This window comes from Balaenoptera borealis, assembly GCF_965194805.1.
Source record: "Balaenoptera borealis genome assembly, chromosome: 3".
In the NCBI taxonomy this organism is placed as follows: Eukaryota; Metazoa; Chordata; class Mammalia; order Artiodactyla; family Balaenopteridae; genus Balaenoptera; species Balaenoptera borealis.
The window spans coordinates 169,678,513-169,704,259 of record NC_138866.1 but is presented as its reverse complement, the minus strand read 5'-3'; the positions used below and the strand labels follow the sequence as shown (position 1 = coordinate 169,704,259).

Genomic DNA, 25,747 nt, shown 5'->3' with positions numbered 1-25,747 from the left:
TACATCAGTCAGGCATGATTTTGCATATGATAATTCACAAAAATCAACATTTTTCAAGCGTTTTCTGTTTTAGAAAAGCTCTGTTTCAATAATTTCTTAAAGAAGAGTCCTTTTCATCGTCTTATTACATATTGTTTTTCTAGTGAAGAAAATATTTTAAGAACTTTTGCCATTTCTAAGGTCGAAGAAGAGTGCTAGATAAAAAGCACTGGGCTGGTTATTGTGGCTGCTATAATGCCTCACATCTCTAGAAAGTCTTCCATATGAAACTTCAAATACGTCACATTTATAGTGCTATAGTACAATCTTTATTTAATGAATGGAGGAAAAAAGGCTCAGGAGGCTGAGGGGCTCATCCACGATCACAGAGTCAATAGGAAAATAAATTCTCAGAGTGAACCCTTACTGATGCACTATGCTGATGACATCTGACCACAGGGTAGAGAGAATGGCTTCTCCAAGTGTGGAAATGAGTTCATGTATAAAGGGTTAATCAGTGATCTTACTATTGGAGAGGTTTTCCGACTCAAATATACATCTTTCCAGAGCCTCTGTTCAAACTGAATCCTGTGGCTTGTATGCCTTCTCCTTAGGCATCATTTTCCATTAGGCACCACAGGAACAGTGCTTGGTGACTGTGCGTTTCCCAAAAGTCTAAAAATGTCAATGGAAAAAAGATATTATACTAAATATAAGAAAAAATAATCACAAAATTGAATTAATAAACATTTCATTTGTTGTCCAAAATGTGGCCTTACAGCATCTTCAAATACAATCAAACTCATATGATTATGTATAAATTATAAAGTACACTTTAGTGTCTGATATGGTCACATTTTAAAAGTGTTTGATGTGACATTAAGTACTTCAAAGAGTATCTAGAATTTACAGAGAACCTCTTCCCCAGGCCTACCTGGAGACAACTATTCAACTGTCAAATGCCAGCTTAAGTGCCACTTTCTCTGAGAGGCTGTTTATTATTCTGCATTTCTGCTTCCTCTAGGCTAAAGAGCTAAGAATTTATTTCTCTGTGCCCTGATGATAATTTGTTCATATTATTAGTAGTTTATTATAGTTTTTGATTGTTTGCTGGTTTGTTGGTTGGTTGGTGTGCTTTAACATACTGCCTGGATTCAGGGACCAGGAATTACTCATCTCTGTATTCCCAGGATCAGGAACAGCACAGGTAATATGGTAGGTCCCATAGTTGTTTACTGATTTAAATTCCTTTTCTGTGCAGATGTCAGAGCATCTGAAATTCTACCATTACAATTATACTTTTTGGGGGGGGGCCAAGTATGCTTATCATAAAATGCACATAATGTTCGGATTTATATTGGAGTGTTTTCCCCATATCTTTTTGAAAACCTAATAGTTTTTCCTAGGACTGGGTAGACATAGAATGTGAGAAGCATATTTGACCATTTAACTTTTCCTCAAAGGATGACAGCTAGCCTGAAATTCCCCCAAAATGCTCTTTGCCTCCATTTTCTTTTTCTGTTTCTTCTATCCATCATAATATTTTTTTCCCTCTTTACTCTTTCCATTTTGGACCTATCAATAAAGGTTTTAGCTAGAACCAATTTTCCTGAAGGTTATTTTTATGACAACTCTGAAGACTCAAGCTTTTCTTTTATATAAAACTTTTCTTAATTTATTGATACTTTCAGGAGGTTTGTTTTCTCTTTTAGTGGAAGGGGAAAAAACACAAGAGACAGAGCATGCTTATTCTCATACTTAATATTTTTACACTTACCCATTCTTGATTAATTACAATGATATGCTGCAGATGTCCAACATAAACTGGATCATTTAATGCATAATTATACCTTTTAGATGAATCTCAGATCTATTGCTGTTATTTTCCATGGGCTGGAGCTGTTATGTGCCTGAACAGAATTAAGTTCCCGTCATCCTGTGCCACGGAAGATGAGAGTGAAAAAGAAACTAGCTTGAGGAGAAACTGTTCTTATAATAGCAAAAGTAGCAGTTGAGGTTCCTGGAAGACAGCAAACTGCCAAATGCCACTATTAATTCATGTAAAAAATAAATTCCGTTTTACAGATGATGAAACTGACTGTTCACATGGTAACGAATAATGCCACTCTTGAGTAGGTTTTCAAGAAATGTTGTATCATACACTTGGTAACAAAATACTGTTCCTATGCTTAACTTTCTTCATATAACAGGAGTACCTATCTTTTAAACCTAAGAAAAAAATTTAGTGTTGAACAGATAAAAGGGTAAAAACAAAAAGTCTTATAGCACTTTTTTTTTTTTTTTTGCTTCATTTTAAACTTTATCATATGGCATAGAGTTAACAAGATGTGTGTTTTCCTGTAAGGGTAAGTATTATTCAAGACAGCACTGAATATGTATGGCTAAATTTTTAGAGATAACAGTAACCTTTTAAAATTTTGATTGATTTAATGCCATAACAGCATCAGAATTTCAACACTGACTCTGCAAAAAATCAACATCACCTATATCTCCAAAATATTTAATTGAATTGTGCACTTGACAGCTTAATTTGGTTGTAGTTTATGAACCTTTGTCTCCCTCTTGGAGATTTCTTTTTTTAACAGGGGTGATAAACTACTGATGTGCTTTCAAGATCAAAAAGCTTGTTTATTAGGGCTGTCTTCCAAATACAGTATTTCACAGAGCTATTTTATTGAGGTCCAGGGCAAGTTCCACAGTAAGAGGATGAATGTTGAGCCACTGAGTGGCAGATTTGATATGGGAGAGATGTAGGCAAAGAGTCAGAAGCCAGGCTTGCAAGATCAGTTTCATAACTATTCTTTGTGGCTGATCTTAGGCAGGTTAAGTCATAAGCCTTATAAAATTGAGATGATAATATCTGCTTCAAAGGATGACTTTTTTGAGTTTGATGCTACACGGGAAGGCACTTTGAAAAGTGCAAAATTACACAACTTTTAAGCTCTAGATTTTCTCTTGATCTGCTATCCAAAGTATCAAACTTAACCTGAAGTTGGAGTATTTTGCTAACCCACAGAAAATGTACCTTGAAACACTTCTTTGGACTTAATTTCAGATACATTATGTACTCCCTCTGGATGATTTAATTCATATCTGTTAATCCAAATAACTTCAAAAATAAATAGCAACAGAGCTGTCATTTATTGAGGCACTGTGTATACCTCATTTAATTACCCACTACAAACTTTATGAGGTAACTAGTATTATCTGCATTCTAAAAATGAAATTTAAATAACTTGTTTAAGAAAACCAGTATGTAAATTTTCTGTTTTCATCTTCACATTGTCCTGGCGCTGGAGACCCATATTACCTACTGTTTATTAGACTCTTCACTGGGATATCTAGGTTACTCAAATTTAACATGTTTAAATCTAAACTCATTATTTTCTTTCCCAGATCAGTTTCTTTCTATTGCATTCCTAATTTAGTTAATTATATCAATATCTACTTAGCTTCCCAAGTCAGAAGCCAAGGATCATTTTACATTCCTTCGTTTCCCTAACCTACTGTAGCCTAATAATCATGAACTTGCCAATTATACCATAAAGGTGAGTCTTAAAAATTTTCTATCTACAGAGCCATGTTTTTACTCCAAATCCAAATAATTGTTGGTACATATGACAGCCTTTACATTGGTCTCACTGCCCTATCCAAAACCATCTACCACACTGAAACCAGAGTTATTTTCCTAAAATAATAATTTTCGAAAAAGTGTGGTTATGTCACTTCCTTGCTAAAATAACCACCACAGGTATTCTGGCCGATATAGGCTAGAATCCAAACTCCTTATCAAGACACAGTATCCTTTATTAATTTGCCTTGACTTATGTTTCTGGTCTTATTTCCTGCCTCTGTATCGTGTATTTCATGCCTCACACTCATTCCACTCTCCTAGAAATTACAGTGTTTTTCTATTTCTGCACTTTTGTTCTGGCTTTTACCTTACTGTACTTTCCCAGTACTTCTTGCTTTAAAAACTCTTGTTCATTCTTCAGACTTAGCTCTTGCTATCACCTTTATTAAGTCTTAAAAATTTTTAAGTTCTCTATCTTCTTCTGTCCAGCCCCATTCATGGAACAGAGACTCTACCTTGGTGCAGCATGCTTAAATGGGACTCTCATCTCTCTTGCCCTGACAAAGTGGTGGTTTCACACTAGAAGAGGAAGGCAAGAGGACCCCACCCACTGAACTCTGGGTTTCTAGAGCAGGATGTCATTCAGAAGATTGCAATTGTCCCCAGCCCTAACTCCAGAACATTGGCTCAGAGATTTTGCCTGGGGGGAGAAACAGGCCAAAAAAACAAATCATTACTAATTTATTTCCAAGGAATTGCCTTCATTTGCAACAGAGTGAAGAAATTCCAGCCTAAAGGCACTCTCAAGAAGAGTTCGGGTTGTGGTGAAGGCAATTGGGAGAAGATTCCAGCTTCAGGCTAAACTGTAGGTCAGATAATTTGAAGGAGAGAAGTAGGAAATAATACAGCTGGGTTGAGTCCTCCTGGTTTCAGAACAAAAATCCAGCTGTTCATATCAGAAACTAGTCCTTCAAAGGGGACACATTTTATTAGATTGGTTTAATAATGCCCCAAGGCATTATTTTAAAATGATAGAGCAATCAGCTGGTAATTAGTATAGTTTAATAGTTAGGGGTAGTCAGGGAAAAGACATGAAAAGAATCCTACCAGTGCCACTGTCATCCCAGTGTGTTGTGGGCATACCCAAAGTTATACCACCCTGAGGAACAACGTCAGAGGCTGACACTGAAGGTGGGGGGAAATCAACTTCAGTGAAATGAACCAATCAGTTACTAGACAAATAAATAATAATAATGAGGTAGTACTGAAAGTTGCTACAATATATTATATAAAATGTCCAGTTTCCAACAAAAAAAAATTGTGAGACATGTAAAGAAACAGGAAAATATAACCGATACACTGGAAAAATATTCAGGTAATAGAAATTGCATATGAGAGAGATCAAATATCAAATATATCAGAAAAAGACTATAAAGTAGCCATTACAAACATGTTCACAGAACTAAATGAAACCATGATTAAAGAAGTAAAACAAGGTATGCCACATAAAATATATAATAAAAATAGAGATAGAAATTATAAAAAAGAAGCAAATGGAAATTATGAAATTGCCAAGTACGGTAATTAGAACATTCACTGGAGGGGCTCAATATTAGATTTGCTTAACAGGCAGAAGAAAGAATAAGGAAACTAGAATATAGGTCAATAGAAGTTATGCAAGCTGAAGAACAAGAAATGAGGAAAAATGATGAAAGAATCAGAGAAATGTGGGAGGCTATTAAGTATACCAACAAACATGTAGTGGAAGTACCAGAATGAGAGGAGAGAGAGAAAGGAGCAGAAAAATATATGCAAAAAGATTAATAATAATGGATGAAAACTCCCCAACTTTATTGAAAAACAATATTATACACCTTTAGGAAGGTCAATGAACTCCAAGAAGGATAAACCCAAAGAGAGCCACAAACAGACATGTCATAGTAAAAATGATGAAAGTTGAAGATGAGGAGAAAATCTTGAAAGTAGCAAGAGAAAAACTACTCACTACTTAAAAAGGAACCCCAATGAGATTAAAAACAGACTTTATGGTAGAAACAAGAGAGACCAAAGTGCAATGGCATAACATATTCAAAGTACTCAAAGAAAAAAACTGTCAACCAAGAATACTATATCCAGAAAAACTATCTTTCAAAAATGAAGTCCAAATAAAGACTTTACCAAATAAACAAAAACTGAGATGATCTGTTTCAGGCAAACCTACCTTCTAAGAAATACTAAAGGTACTTCTTCAAGCCAAAAGCCAGTGACTCTAGGTGGTAATTTGAATACATGAGAAAAAACAAAGAGTACCAGAGAACATAATTATGTCGTTGTAAAAGACAATAGATATACATATTTTTTTCTCTTAAATGATTTCAAAAGCAATTGTATAAAATATGTGCATAATGTAATCTTGGGCTTATAAAGAAATGTGCCAATAACAGCACAAAGGAGGTGAGTGGGAGAAACAGTGTTTTGGGCTAAGGAAATGACTAGATTGTAGAGTAATAATTGTAGCAATGTATTGTTGGGTCTGTAATATTAACAGATATAATAAGTATAAAAATAGTACCTCAAAAAAGGGAAAGAGAACAGAGCTATATAGGAGTAGTATTTAGATATATATGGTAAGCCCTGAGCAACTACTAGAAAAACAACCAACTAAAAAATGTAGTGAAAAAAAAAAACCATTAGAGAACTTAAAATTGCTACATTTGAAAATATTCACTTAATGTTTAAAAAAGTCATAAAGGAGGAATAGAAGAAAAAAGAGGTGAGATATATAAAAAACAAACAGAAAAATGGAAGATGTAAATCTATCATACTAGTAATTACATTAAATGCAAATGAATTAAACTCTCCAATTAAAGGTAGGAATTTTTCAGATTTGATTTAAGAAACTGCCACAGTGAACATTCAAAAATGCAAACATATTGAAAGAAAAAAGATAAAAAAGATGTATCAAACAAACAGCAACCACAAAAAAGCTGGGGTGGCTATACTGATATCAAGCATAATAGACTTTAAAATAAAAGATGATACTAGAGATAAAGAGGGATGTTTTATACTGATGAAAGGGTCAATCCATCAGGAAGATATAATGATTTTATATGCACTCAATGACACTTCACTAAAATACATGAAGCAATACAGACAGAAATTAAGGGAGAAATAGACAATTCAACAATAATCATCTGAAACTTGAATATCTGATTTTAAATAATGGATAGAAAAACTAGACAGAAGATCAGCAAATAAACAGAAGATTTGAACCACACTATAGACCAACTAGACCTAACAGACATTTATAGAACACTCCCAAATAACACAATATACATTCTTCTCAAGTGTACATGGACAGTTCTCCAGGATAGGCCATATGCTAGGCTATAAAACAAACCTCAATAACTTTAAAAGAACAGAAATTATATGAAGTATGTTCTTTGGCCACAATGGAATGAAATTAGAAATCAGTAGCAGGAAAAATTGGGGAACTCATAAATATTTGGAAATTAAACAACACACTCCTAAGTAACCAATGGGTCAGAGAAGAAATCAAAAAGGAAATAACATATTTTGATATACATAAAAATGAAGACAATGTACTGAAACTTATTAGATGAGACTAAAGCAGTGCTTAGAGGTAAATTTATAGTAGTAAATGCCTATAATAGGAAGAAAGATTGCAAATCAATAGCCTAAACTTTCACCTTTAGACACTGAAAAAGAAAAGCAAACTAAACCCAAAGCAAGCAGAAATAATAAAGAAAAGAGCAGAAATGAATGAAATAGGGAATAGACAAACAATAGAGAATAATCAATGAAAACCAAAAGCTGGTTCTTTGAAAAGATCAATAAAATTGACAAATCTTTAGCTAGATTGACCAAGAAAAAAAGAGAGAAGACTCAAGTTACTAGAATCAGAAATGAAAGAGGAGACATTACCATTGCCTTATAGAAATAAAAAGGATTTAAAGAGAATACTATATACACTTGTATGCCAACAACTTAGATAATTTAGATGAAATGGACAAAATTTTTAAAATGTGTGAACTACTGAAATTGACTCCAAAAAATAAAAGGCAATCTGACTGGACCCTATAACATAAAGAGACTGAGGAAATAGTTTATTTAAAAATCCAACAAAAAAGCCCAGACTCAGATGGCTTTGCCACTAAATTCTACCATACATTTAAAGAAAAATGGAAAACAGTTATTCACAACTTCTTCTTAAAATTAGAAGAGGAGAAAACACTTCCCAACTCTTTGTATGAGTCCAGTATTACCCTGATATCAAAATCAGACAAAAACATTTTAAGAAAAAAACACAGACCAGTATCTCTTATGAACATAGGTTCAAAAAGCTTCAACAAAATACTAGTAAACCAAATCCAGCAACATAAAAAATGAATTATACACCATGACAATGGGATTTATCCCAGGAATGCAAGGCAGGTTCAACATTTGAAAATAATACATTACATCAATGTAGTAAAAAATAAAAGTCACATAGTCATCTCATTAGATGCCAAAAATGCATTTGACAGGATCTAATACCCTTTGATAATAAAGACACTCAACAAATTAGGAATAGAAGGGATCATTCTCAACTTGACAAAGGGCATCTATTGAAAAATCACAGCTAATATCATAGTTACTGATAAAAAGCTGGATATCCCCTAAGATCAAAAAAACATAAAGATATCCTTCCTCACTGTTTCTATTCAACATTGTAGTGGAGGTTTTAGTAAGGGCAATTAGTCAGGCAAAGGAAATAAAAGTCATCCAGATTGGAGAGGAAGAAGTAAAACTATCTCTATTTGTAGATGACATAACCTTATGTATAGAAAATCCTGACGAATTCACTAAAAAGAATTAGAACTAATAAATAACAAGACAAACAAGTGAACTGAAAGAAACAATTAGAATAAACAAGTTCAGTTAAGTTTGCAGGATACATTATCAATATACGAACATCAATTTTATTTATATTGACTTGCAATGAACAATCCAAGAATGAAATTTTAAAAATCTTTTTATGATAGTGTCAGAAAGAATTAAATACTTAGGAATGAATTTATTAAAAGAAATATAAATCTTATACTCTGAAAATTACAAAGCAATAGTAAAATAAATTAAAGAAGATGTAATAATTGGAAAAGTTCCTTGTTCATGGATCAGAATACTTAATATTTTATGATGGCAATACTTCCCAAACTTATCTACAGATGCAACACAAACCTCATAAAAATTGCAGCTGACTTCTTTATAGAAATTAACAAGCTGACTCCAAAATTCATATGGAATTGCAAGTCACCCAGAATAGCCAAAATAATTTTGAAACAGAATACCAAAGTTAGAAGATGCATACTTCCCTATTTCAGAAGCTACTGCAAAGTTTGAGTAACCAACACAGTGTGGTATTGGACCAAGGATAGACATATAGATCAGTAGAATAGAATTCAGAGTTCAGATATAAACCTATGGTTTATAGGTTTATAAACCTATATATGGTCAACTACTTTTCAACAAGGGTGCCAACACCATTCAATGGGAAAACAATCACCTTTTCAATAAAAATGGCTAAGACAACTGGATATCCATTTGCAAAAGAATGAATTTGGTCCCCTTCCTCACACCATATACAATAATTTACACAAAATGGATTAGTCTAAATGTAAAAGCTAAAGCCATAAAAGTCTTAGAAGAAAACATAGAGATAATGTTAATGACCTTGGTTTTGGCAGTGGATTCTCAGATATGACTGCTCCAAAAGCAGGAGCAACAAGACAAAAAATAAATAAATTGAACTTCTTGAAAATTAAAACTTTTGTGCTTCTAAGGGCACCATCTAGAAAGTGAAAAGACACCCGCCAAGATGGCAGAAGATATTTGTAAATCATGCTGATATTGTTGACCATGAAGGCGGAGCAAGAATACGGAGAACTTCTGGCACCTTTGTTCCCATTCTAAGCATGAGGTAATGATAACCAACTGCTATATGTGTTTGAAGTCTGTGGGAAAAGGTTAGGAGAGCAGCAACAAAACCCAAAACAAGCCAAGTCCTGATTAGAATAACAACCCCACACAATAGAAGCATGACAAAAGAAGAGGTATGCTCATTTTCAGGCATAAATACTATTTACTTTAGTCTCTGCTATTCTACATATGATATCCAGCATTCAATGCAAAATTATCAGACAAAAAAGCAAGAAAAGCCAATCCATAATCGAGGTAATCAGAAGATCCAGTTTCAAAATGACAGAGATGTTAATCTGATAAGAGAATTTAAAATAACTATAATTAGTATAAATCTTGCTGAAAAAGTTGATAACATGTATGAACAGATGCAAGATTCAGCAGGCTGAAAGAAACTATTTTAAATTTCAAATGAGAATACTAAAAATAAAACATACAATGTCAGAGATGGAGAATTCCTTTAATGGTATCATCAGCAGACCAAACACAGCTGAGAAAATAACTAAATTTGCAGGTACATCAATAGAAATTATCCAAAGAGAAACTCAGAGATAAAAACTGGGGGAAAAAAATAACTCAAAACAGAACAGAGCACCCAAGAACTTCAGGACAATATCAAATGGTCTAACATACATGAAATTTGAATCTCGAAAGAAGAGAGAAAGAATGAGATAGAATAAGAGAATGAAGAGATAATGGCCAGGAAATTTTTCAAAATTTATGAAAAAAAGCCACAGATCCATGAATCCCAAAGAACCTCTAAAAGGATAAATTCCCCAAAACACACCTACACACATTAGAGTCAAACAGCTAAAACTCAATGATAAAAAGAAAAATATGGAAAGCAAACAGAAAAAACAAACAAAAAAATACATTACATAAAGAGGAACAAAGATAATAATGTCACCGCTCTTTTCATTAGAAACTATACAGCCTAGAAGAATATGGAATGGCATCTTCTTCACTCTTCTTCAAAGTAATGATAGAAAAATCTCTCAACACAGACTTTGATACTCAGCAAAAATATCTTTTAAAAAGTGAATGCAAAATAGAGACTTTTTTCAGGGAATCAAAAGCTGAGAGAACTTATGGCCATCAGGCCTGTGTTAAAAGGAATGTTATAGAAAGTTATTTAGACAGAGAAGTATGATGTCGGATGGAAATTGAGACCTACCTAGAGAAATAGTGGAGTGGAAGGGGTAAAAATAATGGTAACTTACAGTAGTTTTTTTTCATAATTTTAGTTGCTTTAAAAGATAATGCAGAAGAATTAACAGTGCATTGTGTAGTTTTGACATATATAGATGTAAAAATTATGACAAAAATAGCATATAGGATTAAGAGGGAGGGAATGGAAGAATACTATTGTAGGGTTCTTACACTATACATGAAATTATATTTCAAGGTTGACGTACATTCAAAACTCTACAGCAATCACTTAAAAATAATATAATAATTTACCTATATAATACAGGAAATCTCTTGAATAAAAAGTGCTATACTTTAAAAAAATCTTGTTAATTAATGAAGACTGATGCCCTCTTCTTATAAAGCATTTGCTATAAATTGAAAGAACAAATATATTTTAAGTGTTTAATCCTAAAGTCAGTAAACTTTATCTTTTTTCTCTTTACAAATACAAATATAAAATAACTGGGATTAATATAGTAAAGACAAGGACAAGGTAGACAATATTTTGTTCTATATATACTTTCAGCACTATGGAACACAGTAGTGGAAGTTTAAAAGTATTTTATTCTAAGCAACAAGCAATAAGATGAAATGTTCCACTTTCTATTCCTTACCATGGTAGGAAAAATAATAAACTTGCATTATAAAATCACCTTCCAGGGTATCATGTTTCAAAATATACCAGACAGTGTGAAGAGCCCAAGACAATAAGAGGAATTTTAAATGTAGAGCTTTTATTGGAAATAACATTGTTTATTTGTTCCTAATACGTTTTACTTCATTTTCATTTATGCTGATATTTTGGATCCAAAAGCATAGGGAAAATAGAATATTTGTATTTTGAGTTGCCATAAAACACATTTCCATTCCAAAAAACAAAACAAAAACACTTGAGCTTTTAATCCTAATATAAACCTTCCTATTTTTTCAACTTCCAAATTATAGTTATTGCTGTAATATGATTGATAGAAACACATCAAGCACTGGCCGTTTTCTTGCATTAATTGAACTACATTCATTCTAATCTTTGGGTTGCTAATGGTTTATGCTCTGCATCAGAATGAGCAGTCACTGGGCTAGTTTTCTGAAATTCCCATCCCCCTTTCTTTCCTTTCAGTTCTGCTTTTAGATGCTGCAGTAGATCAAAGCTTTTCAAAAGCAGCAACATGCTCATTGTCTTTCGAGTCATGGTATGATAGAGAGTGACGAAGAGGAACAAGAGTGTTTGGAACAGCTACAATAGTATCCATTATGCATCAATCATAGAAGGACGAGCTGGATTGTGCGGAATTGATATGTGCCTATTGTCGAAGCTTTTTCTGTAACATCAGCTAGAAATAATCATTCCGAGGCAGGCTTTCCTGGGAAAGATATCCTCTCTCTTTTGGACGTGTATTTTCAGTATGGTAGGCAGTGCTGTGGTTAATGTAAGGCACATCGAATGAGTAATCCAGTTTCAAAGAATTGGTTTTAATTGCGGTGGCAATGCTAAATGACCAAGCATTGGAATGTATAATACCAAGCATGGAACTGGCACTCCTTTGAATTAGAAATTGTCTATTTTCATATTTATATCTGGCAAGCACCTTAAGTATGGAGAAATGCAAATGCTTCAGGGAGCTGCAAATGGGGATCTGCCAAATAGGTATCCATTAAGAGCAAAATGTCTAGCATTCTTGAGAGTCTTGAAATTCGTTTTCAGAAATCTCTAGATCATGAAAATCCTACCTGGCACAGGCCTAATTTGTCTTGTCTTTATACTTAGGGCACTGGATACTTCGCACCATTTTCTCCTGCTAACATTTATAATTTTAATTGATAATGTTCAATATTTTATTCTACTTAATTTTACAATATAATATCTCTGATTATGCTGTACTTCATCGAATGTGCTTCAAAAAGTGAAATTCCAAAGTCTTTTTCAATAAAAATTTCCCAGGGGATTCGTTTTGTAGAAAGATGTAAAAATTTATTAAAAACTAGGGGGATTTTAATAGTTTTATAGGCACTACAAAAAACCCATAAATTTTCTGATAGGCACATTATTAAAAATGTAAGTCAACCGATTTTTAGTTTATAGCTTCTCTGTAAGTTCCCTAATGTTTTTTACACGGAGGGGAAGATCTGCCTCCAGTCTGTTGCAGCGGGTTTTCTTGAGGAACAGAGCCCCCTGAACCCAAGAACTGTGCAGACAGAGAGGAGGTCACCTAAGAATTTGACCACTAGAAGCACTCCCTGTCTTGGCTCAGCTGGGCAGGTGTGGAGAGGTGACTTCTTTCCATGATGGCCATGGTAAAGCTGTCTTAGATTTGGATAAAGTAGAGAAGGTAGCAAAAGAAAGGATTAAGGCCTCAATCTTATGATTTGACACAAACCAGAGTGATATGATCTCTCTCTCTCTCTCTGTATATACACACACACATCTATATACACCCATCTGTATTTGTATCTATAGCTATCTACATCTATCTCTATCTCTATCTCTACATTGTTCTTAAGAGCCTAACTTGCATCAATAGTTTGTTTGCTCCATCATTGCAAATCTATTGAATTGCATGTTGTCTGGACTGAGGACGGTTCCTTTCTCTCCATACAATGTAACACCTATGTACAGACACAGGATAGAATTATTCATGGGCCTGAGTATGCTACTTACCTACCTGGACAGAATTAATCTCATTTAAATGAATGCATTTCCTACTTAGTACACTGGGAAATCATTACTAAATTGTGGACACACTTAAATAAATTATTATCATCCTTGATACTAACGTCATTATAATGTCAAGTTCTATCATAAGTCTGCTTTAATTTAGCACTAAATACCCTCCACTTCTTGAAAATTGTTGCCATGTGAAGATTAATAATGAATATTGAGACCTTTATTTTATTTATCTTGTTTCCAAGTTTAATACAATTCAGTACTTAAAATGTTTACATCTGAAATAAAAGTAAGGCCGTGTAAATTGATTTCTGAGTAATAATATATTTCCTAATCTTCACCACGAAATGTTTATTAGGAAAGTCAGAGTTAAGTGGAATTGTGTTCATTGGGAACAAATACAATTTGGCAAAGTTAAGAGGACTTGTGTTCTACTATATCAAATCTATGAAAAATTTGGCAAATAAATATTTTTTGTGATTCTTCATGACTTAAAGAATTTCAAAAATTTCACTCAGTGTTAATTAACCTTCTATGAGTTTTCATTTTTAAAAGTTTCTAAAACTGAAGTTTCTAAAAGTTAACCATCCTGCTCTTGCAGTCTGTTCTCATATCACAGAATGCTTTCTGAAAATCTATAAAAATAATATTTTTACATTACTTTAATGATATTTTTATTAAAACAACTTTTCATTGATATGATTAATCCCTAATAATGGACAATATACAGACTATCTGTAAAAAGGAATGAAGGAATTACTAGAAAGCTGAAGGGATAGATTTTGTAATCCGTTCTTGGTCTACAATCACAGGTCACTGTCTAAATGAAGATCTGAACTTTATATTCTTATTCTATTATTTTCTCAGCCAATTCTTAATATGTTTCCCACACCTATGATCTATGAAAAATGTAACAAAAAACCATTGCAGGTCCCATGTAACAGCACTGTTATGGACTGAAAGTTTGTATTCTCCAAAATTCACATGTCAAAACACTAACCATAATGTGATGGTATTTGGAGATAAGGCTTTGCGAAAGTAATTAGGTTAAGATGAGGTCATGAGGGTGGGGCCTCACGATAGGATTAATGCCTGGAAAAGAAAAGGCACAAGGAGAGTTTATTTCTCCTTGTCTCTGCCCTAACACAAGGAAGAGGTTGTGTGAGCACACAGATAGAAGGCAGCTGCCTATAATCCAAGGGAAGAGACCTCAGAATGAAACCTACATTGCTGGCACCTTGATCTTGGACTTCCCAGACTCTAGAACTGTAAGAAATAAATTTTTGTTGTTTAAGCCACCCAGTCTAAAATATTTTTTGTTACAGCAGCTCAAGCTGACTAAGGCAAGCCCCAATTTATGCTTCAGTTGGTTTTCTTTGGTTGTTAACAACAGAAACTTACCCTGACTAACTTAAGCAAGACAAAGGTATATTGCTTAATAGACTAATTCCCATCAGAAAAAAATCAATTAGCCTGCCTGAGAGTTGGTTAAATTTAATCCAGGACTTTGGTATCAATTTTTATAACTAACATGAGTCAAAATTATATTTTTCTTTGCTATTTGCTCTTTGTGATCTCTTGAATCAATTTTTATAATTGGCATTCCCCTAGAAAATTATTAATTTTATCCAGGTTTTCAAATTCATTAATATTCACTAATACAAATTACTTTTTTATAATAATTATATTTTTTACACTTTTATTAAAATATAATTGACATAAGACATTGTATTAAAGTGTATTACATAATGATTTGCTGTATGTGTGTACTGTGAAATGCTAACCACAATAAGTTTAGTTAGCATCTGTCACCACACATAGTTACAGTTTTTTTTCTTGTGATGAGAACTTTTAAGATCTACTCCCTTAGCACGTTTCAAATATGCAATACAGTGTTATTAACTATACTCACCATACTGTACATTATATCCTCAGAACTTACTTATAACTGGAAGTTTGTGCCTTTTGACCACTTTTACCTATTTCCCCTACCTCCCACTCCAGCCTCTGGCAACCATCAAACTGTCCTCTGTATCTATAAGTTCACTTTTGTTTTGTTTTATTTTGTTTTTAGATTCCACATGTAAGTGAGATCATACAGTATTTGTCTTTCTCTGTCTGACTTATTTCACCTAGGTCACAAACAACCAGAGGAGAAAAAAAAAAAAGAAGATATACAATGGCCAGTAAGCACATAAAAAGATGCCCAACATTATTAGTTATTAAGGAAATCCAAATCAAAACCATAAGATACCTCTTCATAAAAACTAGGGTAGCTATAAAAAATATATGGACAATAACAAATCTTCGTGAAAATGTGGAGATACTGGGACCCTAAACATTGCTGGTAGAAGTGTAAAATGATGTAGCAATTATAGAAAACTGTTTGGCTGTACCTGAAAAAGTAAACATAGAGTTAATTTATGATCCACAATTTCACTCTTTGGTATATACAAAAGAGAGCTGAAATCATATGTTCACATAAAAAATTGTACATGAATGTTCATAGCAGTTCTACTCAGAAAAGCCAAAAAGTGGAAACAATCCTGATGTCCATCAATTGATGAATGGATAAAAAAATGTGGTATATCCATTCAATGGAATATAAATCAAAAATGAAAAGTAATGAAGTACTTATACATGCTGCATGATGGATAATCTTGAAAACATTATTCTACGTGAAAGAAGTCAGACATAAAAAAGTCACATATTGTATGATTCCATTTCTATTAAGTATCCAGGTCAAATCTGCAGAGACTGAAAGTAGATAAGTGATTGCCAGGGGATTTGAGGAGCCGGGAATTGGGAATGACTGCTAAAAAGCATACAATTTCTTTTGTGGGGGGTGATAGAAATATTCTGGAATTAGTGAGCGATGATGAATGCATAGTAGTTGAATATACTAAAGACCTTTGAATTTTACGATTTAAAATAGTAAATTTTATGGTATATGAATTATATCTCAAAAACATTTAAAAATGCATAGTTCATGAATTATCACAAAGATCATACTTGTGTAACAGCACCTAAGTCAAAAAGAGTAGGGCATTGCCAATATTGCATATCTCCTTTCATGTTTTACCTTCTGGACTTTCACACCTAAATACTGTTCCTAACATATATGATATTTTTGCATCTACCCTATTTTACTCAACATTATGCTCGTGTGATTCACCACTGTTGTTGCAAGTACCTGTAGTTTGTTCACTTTCATTGTTATATATTTTTCTAGCTTATTAATATGCTACACTTTATTTAATATATGTATATACAATGGACAGATATTTGGAATTTTCCCTATTACAAATAATGCAAGAATCATTTCTTAATGCACATATGTATGCAATTTTGTTGACTGCACATTTTATTGGATGCATATATTTATTGGATTCACATATGTATGCAATTCCTGAAGAGGGTGAATTGCTGGGTTATGGGGTATGCATATGCTCAGCCTTAGTAGATAATTACAAACAAATTTACACCATCCCCAGCAAGTATGAAGGGTTCAGTTGCTTCATTTCCTTGTCATTGTATACTTTGTATAGGCAGCATCCTTGGTATTTGCTCACTGTCTTAGTTAACTCAGGCTGTCATAACGAAATACCATAGACTGGGTGGCTTAAACAATAAACATTTATTTCTCACATTTCTGAAAGCTGGGAAGTCCAAGATCAAGGTGCCAGCAAGGCAGGTTTCATTCTGAGGCCTCTTCTCTTAGCTTGTAGGCACCCACCATTTTACTTCGTGCTCACATGATCTCTTCTTTGTATGCTTAAGGGAGGAGAGAGAGCGGGCAAGCTCTCAGGTTTCTTGTCTTATAAAGTCACTAATCCCATCATGAGGGCCCCCCACTCATGACCTCATACTAAATTGCGGGAGAGGGGCACAGATATTCAGTCCGCAACAGCAACATTTGGTATTGTCAGTCTTAAAACTTCAGCCATTCTATCTTGCATATAGCAATCTATATTAGCCTAACATCTAGTGTTACCTAGTGGCACATTTAGTTTGGATTTGCCTGATGACTTATAAGGTTAAGGATTTATTCATATGTTTATAGACTCATTTTCTTTTGTAGACTTCCTATTCAAGTGGCTTGTCAATTTTTCTTTTTCTTTTTTTTTTGATTTATAATGTTTTAAAACATATTAGACATATAAGTTCTTTTTTTGGGCTTATGGGCTGCAAATAACTTATCACACCTTGTGTTTCATTCTTCACTGTCTCAATTTTGTTGAGCAGAAGTTTCTAAATATAATGTCATCCAATTTATTGATTGTTAATTATGGTTAATTTTTTGGTTGTTTAAGAAGTCCTTCCCTTCTTGGAGATAATAATCACATTTTTCTATATATTATATTCTAGGTCAGTCTGGGAGGTTAATTGTTGTGCCTTTTACCTTTACATATACAGTAAAATCCACCTAGAGACGATTTTCATGTAAAGTTTATAGTGGGAGTCAGATTGCCCTTATTTTTCTAAATTGAAACAGAAGTTCGAGCCTATCATTGAAAATGTCCTCCTTTTTGCACTGTTCCACAATGCCACATGGGTAAGTCAGGTACCCATATATATAGTATTTGTTTCTGGGATCTCTATTCTGTGTCATTGGTCGATTTGGTTATCTTTATGCCAACACCACAATGCACTAATTATTCTAACTCTGTATATGATATACAGTAAAGAACTCCTCAGACCATATTCTTTCAGAGTTTCCTGGCTAAATTTGGCCCACTGTGTTTCCATATAAATTTGAGTCAGCTTCTCAGGTCTTAACCATCTGACAGGAATTTGATGGGGATTTTATTGACTTTACAGATTAATTTGGAAAAATCAAATATTGTATCTATTTATAGGCCTATTTTAGGATCTCTCAATATTTTAGGCCATATATGTCTTTTGTAAGATTTATTATTCCAATGTATTTAAAATTTATTATAATAGTTTCATTTAAAATAATTTGTTTTCTGTTTGTTCAAGATATATATTCAATTGAACATTATATATTATTCTTGTATCTAACAAACTTGTTATACTATCTCTAATGACAATATATTTTTTCTTTTCCAATACTTATATATATATTTTTTTCTTTTTTCATGTCTTATTTTCTCACTAGGATCACCAGTAAACAGTTCAAATATTTTAAAAGAAGCAGTAATAGTGGCCATTCTTGGCTCATTCCTAATACCAAATTGAAATCAACATCCCACCATTAAGTATAGTTGTGAGTATTTTTGTAGCCGCTTTTTATCACATTAGGAAAATTCTCTTTTTAGTCTTCTAAGATATTTTTTATTATGAACAGATGTTGTAGTGACCAAATGCTTTTTATGCATATATTAAAATGATCATGTGCTTTTTTTCTCATTCTGTTAATGATTGATTTTTAAAGTTAAACTTAGATTCGTGGAATAAATATGAAAACAGTAATATATTCATAACAAAAATATATATTTAGTACTTCACATCTGTTTTTATGAGTAACACTGACCTAAAATTTTCCTTTATTGTGATGTCTTTGTCAGAGTTTGTATCGAAATTTTGCTGTCCTCATAAAATGTGTTAGAAAGCATTATCTCTTTTCCTGTTCTCTTGAAGTGTTTATATGTCTGGCATTATTTATTTTTTTGAAGTATTATAATATTTGCTAGTGAATCTTATGAACCTAGAGTTTCTGAAGGAAGATTAAGTATGGATCAGTTACCTTAACTGGTATAGGATTACTTAGGTCTTCTATTTCTTAAGTTTGTTTTAGAAATTTGTAATTTTCCAGGAATTTGTTTATTTCCTCTAGAGCTTGATATTTTTATATTTTTGGTTGTAAAGTTCTTTTGTCTTTTTTTTTTTTTTTTTTTACAATAGTGTCATTACCCTCTTATTTCTAGTATCTGTAATGATTTTATCATTTCCATTTCTGACACTGGCTATTTGTACATTATCTTTTTTCTTTGATTTGTTTCCTAAGGGCTGTTTCATTTTATGCTTTATTTCCCCAAAGTTTCATCAGGGGGTTATTACTCTTCTTAAAGAAACAACACAATTTTATTGATCCACTTCATTTTATATATGTTTTCTATTTTATTAATTTCTTACCTTAGATATTTGAAGAAACTGGGGTACTAACAATGTAGAGAAGAGTTATGAGATCAGCATCGAGGGGAGGATAGAAGTCCCAGATGGGACGAATCCACATTATATAGAGTGTTTGTTACTTACCTCTCCTCTCACTGTCTCACTGCCTTGTCTCACTTCTTTCACTGTAAATATTTCTTTACAGATATTTGTTGAACAAATTAATGACAATATAGTTATCCTACAGTGACTAGTTTTTTTCTTTAGCCATTAGTTTATGGTTAGTGATAGACTAATTGTCTGTTATTAAAAATAAAAAATAAAAAGCTAGATAGAGAAACAAGGTTTCTTATTCCTGATCTCTTATGCTGACATTTCTTTTATTGGCCCCAAATTATATACTGACTGCAGATAATTATGCTAATTTCCTCAGCTGATTTCTTAGTAACACAACTCTGGGAAAATATTATAAAACTCTGAGGAAGTTGTCTTGAAAGGGGCAAGAACCACGCCTAAATAAATAAACATTTAAAAAATTAGAATAAAAAGCTCTTTATTATTGCTTCCACATTCTAGAGAAGAGAATGTGTTCTTTACTCTCTCAGAATGTTTAATGGCATGTATCAGTGTGAATTTTTAAGTGGATCTTTAAGTATCATAGTCATTCATTCATTCTTTTATTTATTTGCATGCATACTTTGATTCATAGTTAATGAGTTCTTTAATTCAAGATATTTCATGTAACAAGTTTCACTGAAATTTCACAAAGTGGGTGCTTGTAGAAAGTGGTGTCTTTTCACCTCTAATTATTTAAAGAGCAAGGTCTTGAATTTGATGATTACTTATTTTAGACATTAACCCTTGAACTGGTTTTCTAGATACAATAGCAAAGAAATCCCAAGCGTTCTGCAAGTTGATACAAAGAAAAGCAGAATAACTACTTTTAAGACTCACAAAGCTGTCATTGTTCAGACAGTGAAATATATACTTGAAATCTTATTTTTTAAAAGGCTTTTTGGAAAAAAATTCAGAGTCCTTTTATGGATGTTCCCTGGTTTTTATTTTTAAGAATAAAGTTTAAGACTACTTATTGCGAAAGACATTGCCATGAATATAGTAGTTGGTTTACCTAAAGTACATGCCCTTAGATGCAAAATACAAGGCGGTTATTATTTAAAGGAGTCATGAATCTTCAGTTCTTGGTGTGATAAATGTGAAAAATGACAGTCATGAAGATGAAAAGGGAAAAGCAAATTTTTACACAATTCTTTCAAAATGCCATCTAAATGTAGAAAAAAGTAGGCAAAGATGATATGGGTATAACAGAATGATATGTTATATTTATATGCCAAGAAAGCACTATTAAAATATGCTTCTTTATCACATATGTTTGCTAGTTTGCTTACAGCTAAACATGCTTTGTCTTATTTATAACATTACTATGCTAAAATTTGGATGATTCTAGTTAAAATATACATACTGGGAAATATTTTTAGTGCTTATTAGATTTATAGAGATTACTGCTGTGCTATTTACAGGAAAATATTTCAATATTGTTCTAAGCCAGTGCTCTCGGAGAGAACTTTATGTGATGATGGAAATGTTCTCTGTGTTGTGAAATACAGTGGCCACAAGCCACATGGGGCTACTGAGCACTTGGAATGTGGCTAGTACAACTAAAGAAATGCATTTTAAAATTTTATTTAATTTTAGCTAATTTAAATTTCATATTAAATATCCACATGTGGGTAACATAATATACAGCACATTATTTCCATGTATGTGAGTTAAAACACATAAACTACTTTGAACAGTATTTGGCAGACAATTAGTACTTATTAGCTTGTTATTAATGTTGCTATTGTTATTAATATGCTTAAAGTATATTTTGGGAAAGAGCAGGTTGGTCACGTGAATCCAGTTAACAATAAGATATTGTCTTAAGTATTTGTGCACTCAAAGTCCTAAGAATCTGTCAGCACTACTCATTAGTATCTGTTCTCCTTACATCCACCAGCTTAAAAAAAAAATTGTTTTCAATAGATTCTCTGTCCATTGTGAATTCTGAGATGTTTTTATGACTTAAAGCTGAGTTATATAATTTGTGGACTCTGTATACTTCCTGTTGTCCCTTCCTCTATTTTTCTTCTTCCTTTGCCTATTTTAAAAATCACAATGGTGCAAATCTGGACTTATATCAAAAAGTTTTCAGAGGAAGAAATATGCAAATAAAAATAAATTTTTTTCTAAATCTTACATTAAATTATGAAAACAACATAAGCATCTACCTCTTCTACTTATTGGAAAAGCAAAATCAATTTTATTCTTTTAGTATCATAGAATTGCCATATTTGATTTAAATATTTTAGAGCACATTTAACTTGCTCCCGAAGAAAATTTTGAACACTTTTAAGAGTATCTTAATTTTTAGGCTCTGTAGATTTTCTGTCATTAGTCTCAATCAGGAGCTACATATGTTATGAATTCCCTCAATATTCCTATAAAACAAGTCAATTTAAGTTGGATAATCATTTTTATTATCTCTTTTGCACTTTCTCTACATTTTTCATGCAGTAGCTTTGAGGTCTTTACTAAAACCATACCTGAATTTTAATTCACTGCTTCTTTAAGAGGTTAGGCAAAGATCCTGATTATATTTGTTTTGTTTTTAACAAATTTATTGGAGTATAATTGCTTTACAGTGTTGTGTTAGTTTCTGTTGTATAACGAAATGAATCAGCTATATGTATACATATATCCCCATATCTCCTCCCTCTTGCATCTCCCTCCCACCCTCCCTATCCCACCCCTTCCCACTAGCTATCTATTTTACATTTGGTAGTATATATACGTCAATGCTACTCTCTCACTTCGTCCCAGCTTACCCTTCCCCCTCCCTGTGTCCTCAAGTCCATTCTCTACGTCTGAGTCTTTATTCCTGTCCTGCCCTTAGGTTCATCAGAACATTTTTTTTTTTTTAGATTCCATATGTATGTGTTAGCATGCAGTATTTGTTTTTCTCTTTCTGACTTACTTCACTCTGTATGACAGACTCCAGGTCCATGCACCTCAGTACAAATAACTCAATTTCGTTCCTTTTTATGGCTGAGTAATATTCCATTGTATATATGTGCCACATCTTCTTTATCCACTCATCTGTCAATGGACACTTAGGTTGCTTCCGTGTCCTGGCTATTATAAATAGAGCATTGTGGTACATGACTCTTTTTGAATTATGGTTTTCTCAGGGTATATGCCCAGTAGTGGGATTGCTGGGTCATATGGTAGTTCTATTTTTAGTTTTTTAAGGAACTTCCATACTGTTCTCCATAGTGGCTGTATCAATTTACATTCCCACCAACAGTGCAAGAGGGCTCCCTTTTCTCCACACCCTCTCCAGCATTTATTGTTTGTAGATTTTTTGATGATGGCCATTCTGACCCGTGTGAGGTGATACCTCATTGTGGTTTTGCTTTGCATTTCTCTAATGATTAGTGATGTTGAGCATCCTTTCATGTGCCTGTTGGCCATCTGTATATCTTCTTCGGAAAAATGTCTATTCAGATCTTCTGCCCATTGTTTAATCGGGTTATTTTTTTTTTTTTTTTGATATTGAGTGGTATGAGCTGTTTATATATCTTGGATATGGATATTAACCCCTTATTGGTCATGTCATTTGCAAATATTTTTTCCCGTTCAGTAAGTTGTCTTTTCATTGTGTGAATGGTTTCCTTTGCTGTGCAAAAGTTAAGTTTAATTACGACCCATTTGTTTACTTTTGCTTTTTGTTCCTTTTGCCTTAGGAGACAGATCCAAAAAATCTTGCTACAATTTACGTAGAGTGCTCTGCCTACATTTTCTTCTAGAAGTTTTATGGTTTCAGGTCTTACATTTATTTCTTTAATCCATTTTGAGTTTATTTTTGTCGATGGTGTGAGAAAATGTTCTAACTCCATTCTTTTACATGTAGCTGTCCAGTTTTCCCAGAACCACTTACTGAAGAGAATGTCTTTTCTTCATTGTATATTTTTGCTTCCTTTGTTGTTGATTAATTGACCAGAAGTGTGTGGGTTTATTTCTGGGCTATTAGGTTCAGAACAACAAAGCTTCTTAACATATATTTTAGCAATATTTTTTATATCTATGTAAGGATAGATGTTAAATGATTATTTGAATGAAAGGAAGTTTAGGATGATAATTTATCACATTTTTTCCAAAATGCAGAAATAAATTTTACTCATGGTTATGTTGTTAGGATTACTATGATTTGTCCACCCACTCCTGCTAGTTAGTTTGTATACTAAGTCAGTTCAACTTAGTTTCTAAGGTCAATGGCATATAAATAAGCATTTTAAAACTTCTTTATATTCAGGATCTGAAACAATTTGATTCATCCTTTAAAAAAATAACCATAATAAAATGAAAGGAAAACAAGAAACTTACGTGGAACATTTTATTAAAATATTCACATATATAATGAAGATAAGGTTCTGATTCAGATTCCATGAAAACATTCAATATATTCCATAAGAAAATTTATTTGTAAATGTAATAATTAGAGTAGTATTCTGAATCCCTCCTATTTTTACTATTGCATGAGTTTCTATCAGATTTCACGGACTGGAATACAAGATCATACTTGATCTTTTTTTTGTTTGTTGGTTGGTTGGTTGGTTTTTCTTTTTCTTGCCACACCATGCAGCACGTGGGATCTTGGTTCCCCAACCAGGGATCAAACCCGCGCCCCCTGCAATGGAAGCGCAGAGTCTTAACCACTGGACCACCAGGGAAGTCCCAAGCATACTTGATCTTGATGGTACTATTTGAGATGATTAGATACAGTCTCCAGACTTCCTGATGTTGTGTCATATAACGGATTTGAGAAGGAGTATATAGAACTCTAAAGAAAAACACATTGAAAAAAGTTACGATTTTAGGCGTTAAAATAAGAGACTTCTTTCCAGATCATGCAGATTGAGGTGAATTTTTAAGGGATTTTCACTGCAGTAATAACTAGAGCATCGCCAGCTCCTACTTCAGCACCTCCAGTCCACACTGCCTGAACCACTGACACAGGCCTAGTCTTGGTGTATGCCCAGCGTCCTCTGGTGGCATAGGAGCCACTGTCTCATCCTCACCTCTGGTGGGATGGGGGAATGTAGTGGCCAGGATCTTGACTGCTTCTTTCTATGGTGCTGGTTTCTCTAAGTCTGCTGTTTTGATTATAGTTAGGTTAAACAAAACAAAACAAAAAATTTTTAAAAAACAACAACCAACAGCTTTCAGCTCAGAGAATTATATTTTGCAGTGTATATTAGAAAATCTAAAACATGGAAAGTTGTATAGGACAAACAACCTCATTTCTTCAACAAATAAACTGCAAGGGGGAAATAAGAGAGAGAAAATGAAACCTAGAGATTAAAAGAGACTTAAGAGACATGTCTACCAATTTGGATGCATATACCTTATATGGATCATGATTTTAAAAATATAGCAACAATAACAAAGTATAAAACCCCCTACTTACTTATGAGACAATTGGGGTAGGTTGAACACTGATTGAATATTTGATTGTGTCAAGGAATTATTATTAACTGTTTAAGCGTGTTACTGTGGTTACATATTTTTTATGTTCTTATCCTGGTACAACTGAAGTCTGTACAGGTAAAATTAAATGATATCTGGAATTTGCTTAAAAACACTCTGGTTGACACCAAGAGTGAACCATAATGTAAACTATGGACTCTGGGTGATAATGACGTATAAGTGTAGGTTCATCAATTGTAAGAAATCTACCCCTCTGGTGGTGGATGTTGATAATGGGGGAGGCTATGCATGGGTGGGGGCAGGGAGTATATGGAAAGTTTTAGGTTCTGCCCTGAACCTAAAACTGCTCTAAAGAAAATTTAGTCTATTTTAAAAAATATCACCACCATTCTGGTGGGTGAAGGGAATAGATGGCAGTAGAGGTGAAACAAGAATGACCACAGGTTGATAATTGTTGACGTTGGCTGATGGGTATGTGGTTTTCATTATACTATTCTCTCAATTTCTATATCAGAATATGAGAATTTTCTCTAAGAATGTTCAGAAGAGTATTTTCGGGGAAGTCTATTTTTCTGTTACAATGTCAGGGAAGGTGCACTTAGTTTAATTAATACAAAGTCATTTGTTTCTGAAACAACAGAAATCAAAATAGCAACAAAAGTCTAGAGCTATGACAGGATTTCTTCCTTAGCCATTCTTAATGGAAAGAAAAAAAC

General features: G+C 33.1%; 1 protein-coding gene across 1 annotated transcript in view; it reads right to left on the bottom strand.

Moving 5' to 3' along the window:
- Positions 1-14,605: 14,605 nt before the first annotated feature.
- Positions 14,606-25,747, bottom strand: part of MALRD1 (MAM and LDL receptor class A domain containing 1) — a 638,500-nt gene continuing 627,358 nt past the window's right edge. The window contains exon 41 of the mRNA XM_082385765.1: positions 14,606-24,384. Within this exon, the coding sequence (XP_082241891.1) occupies positions 24,304-24,384 (81 nt within the window). The 3' untranslated portion in view covers positions 14,606-24,303. The remainder of the gene's footprint in view (positions 24,385-25,747) is intronic.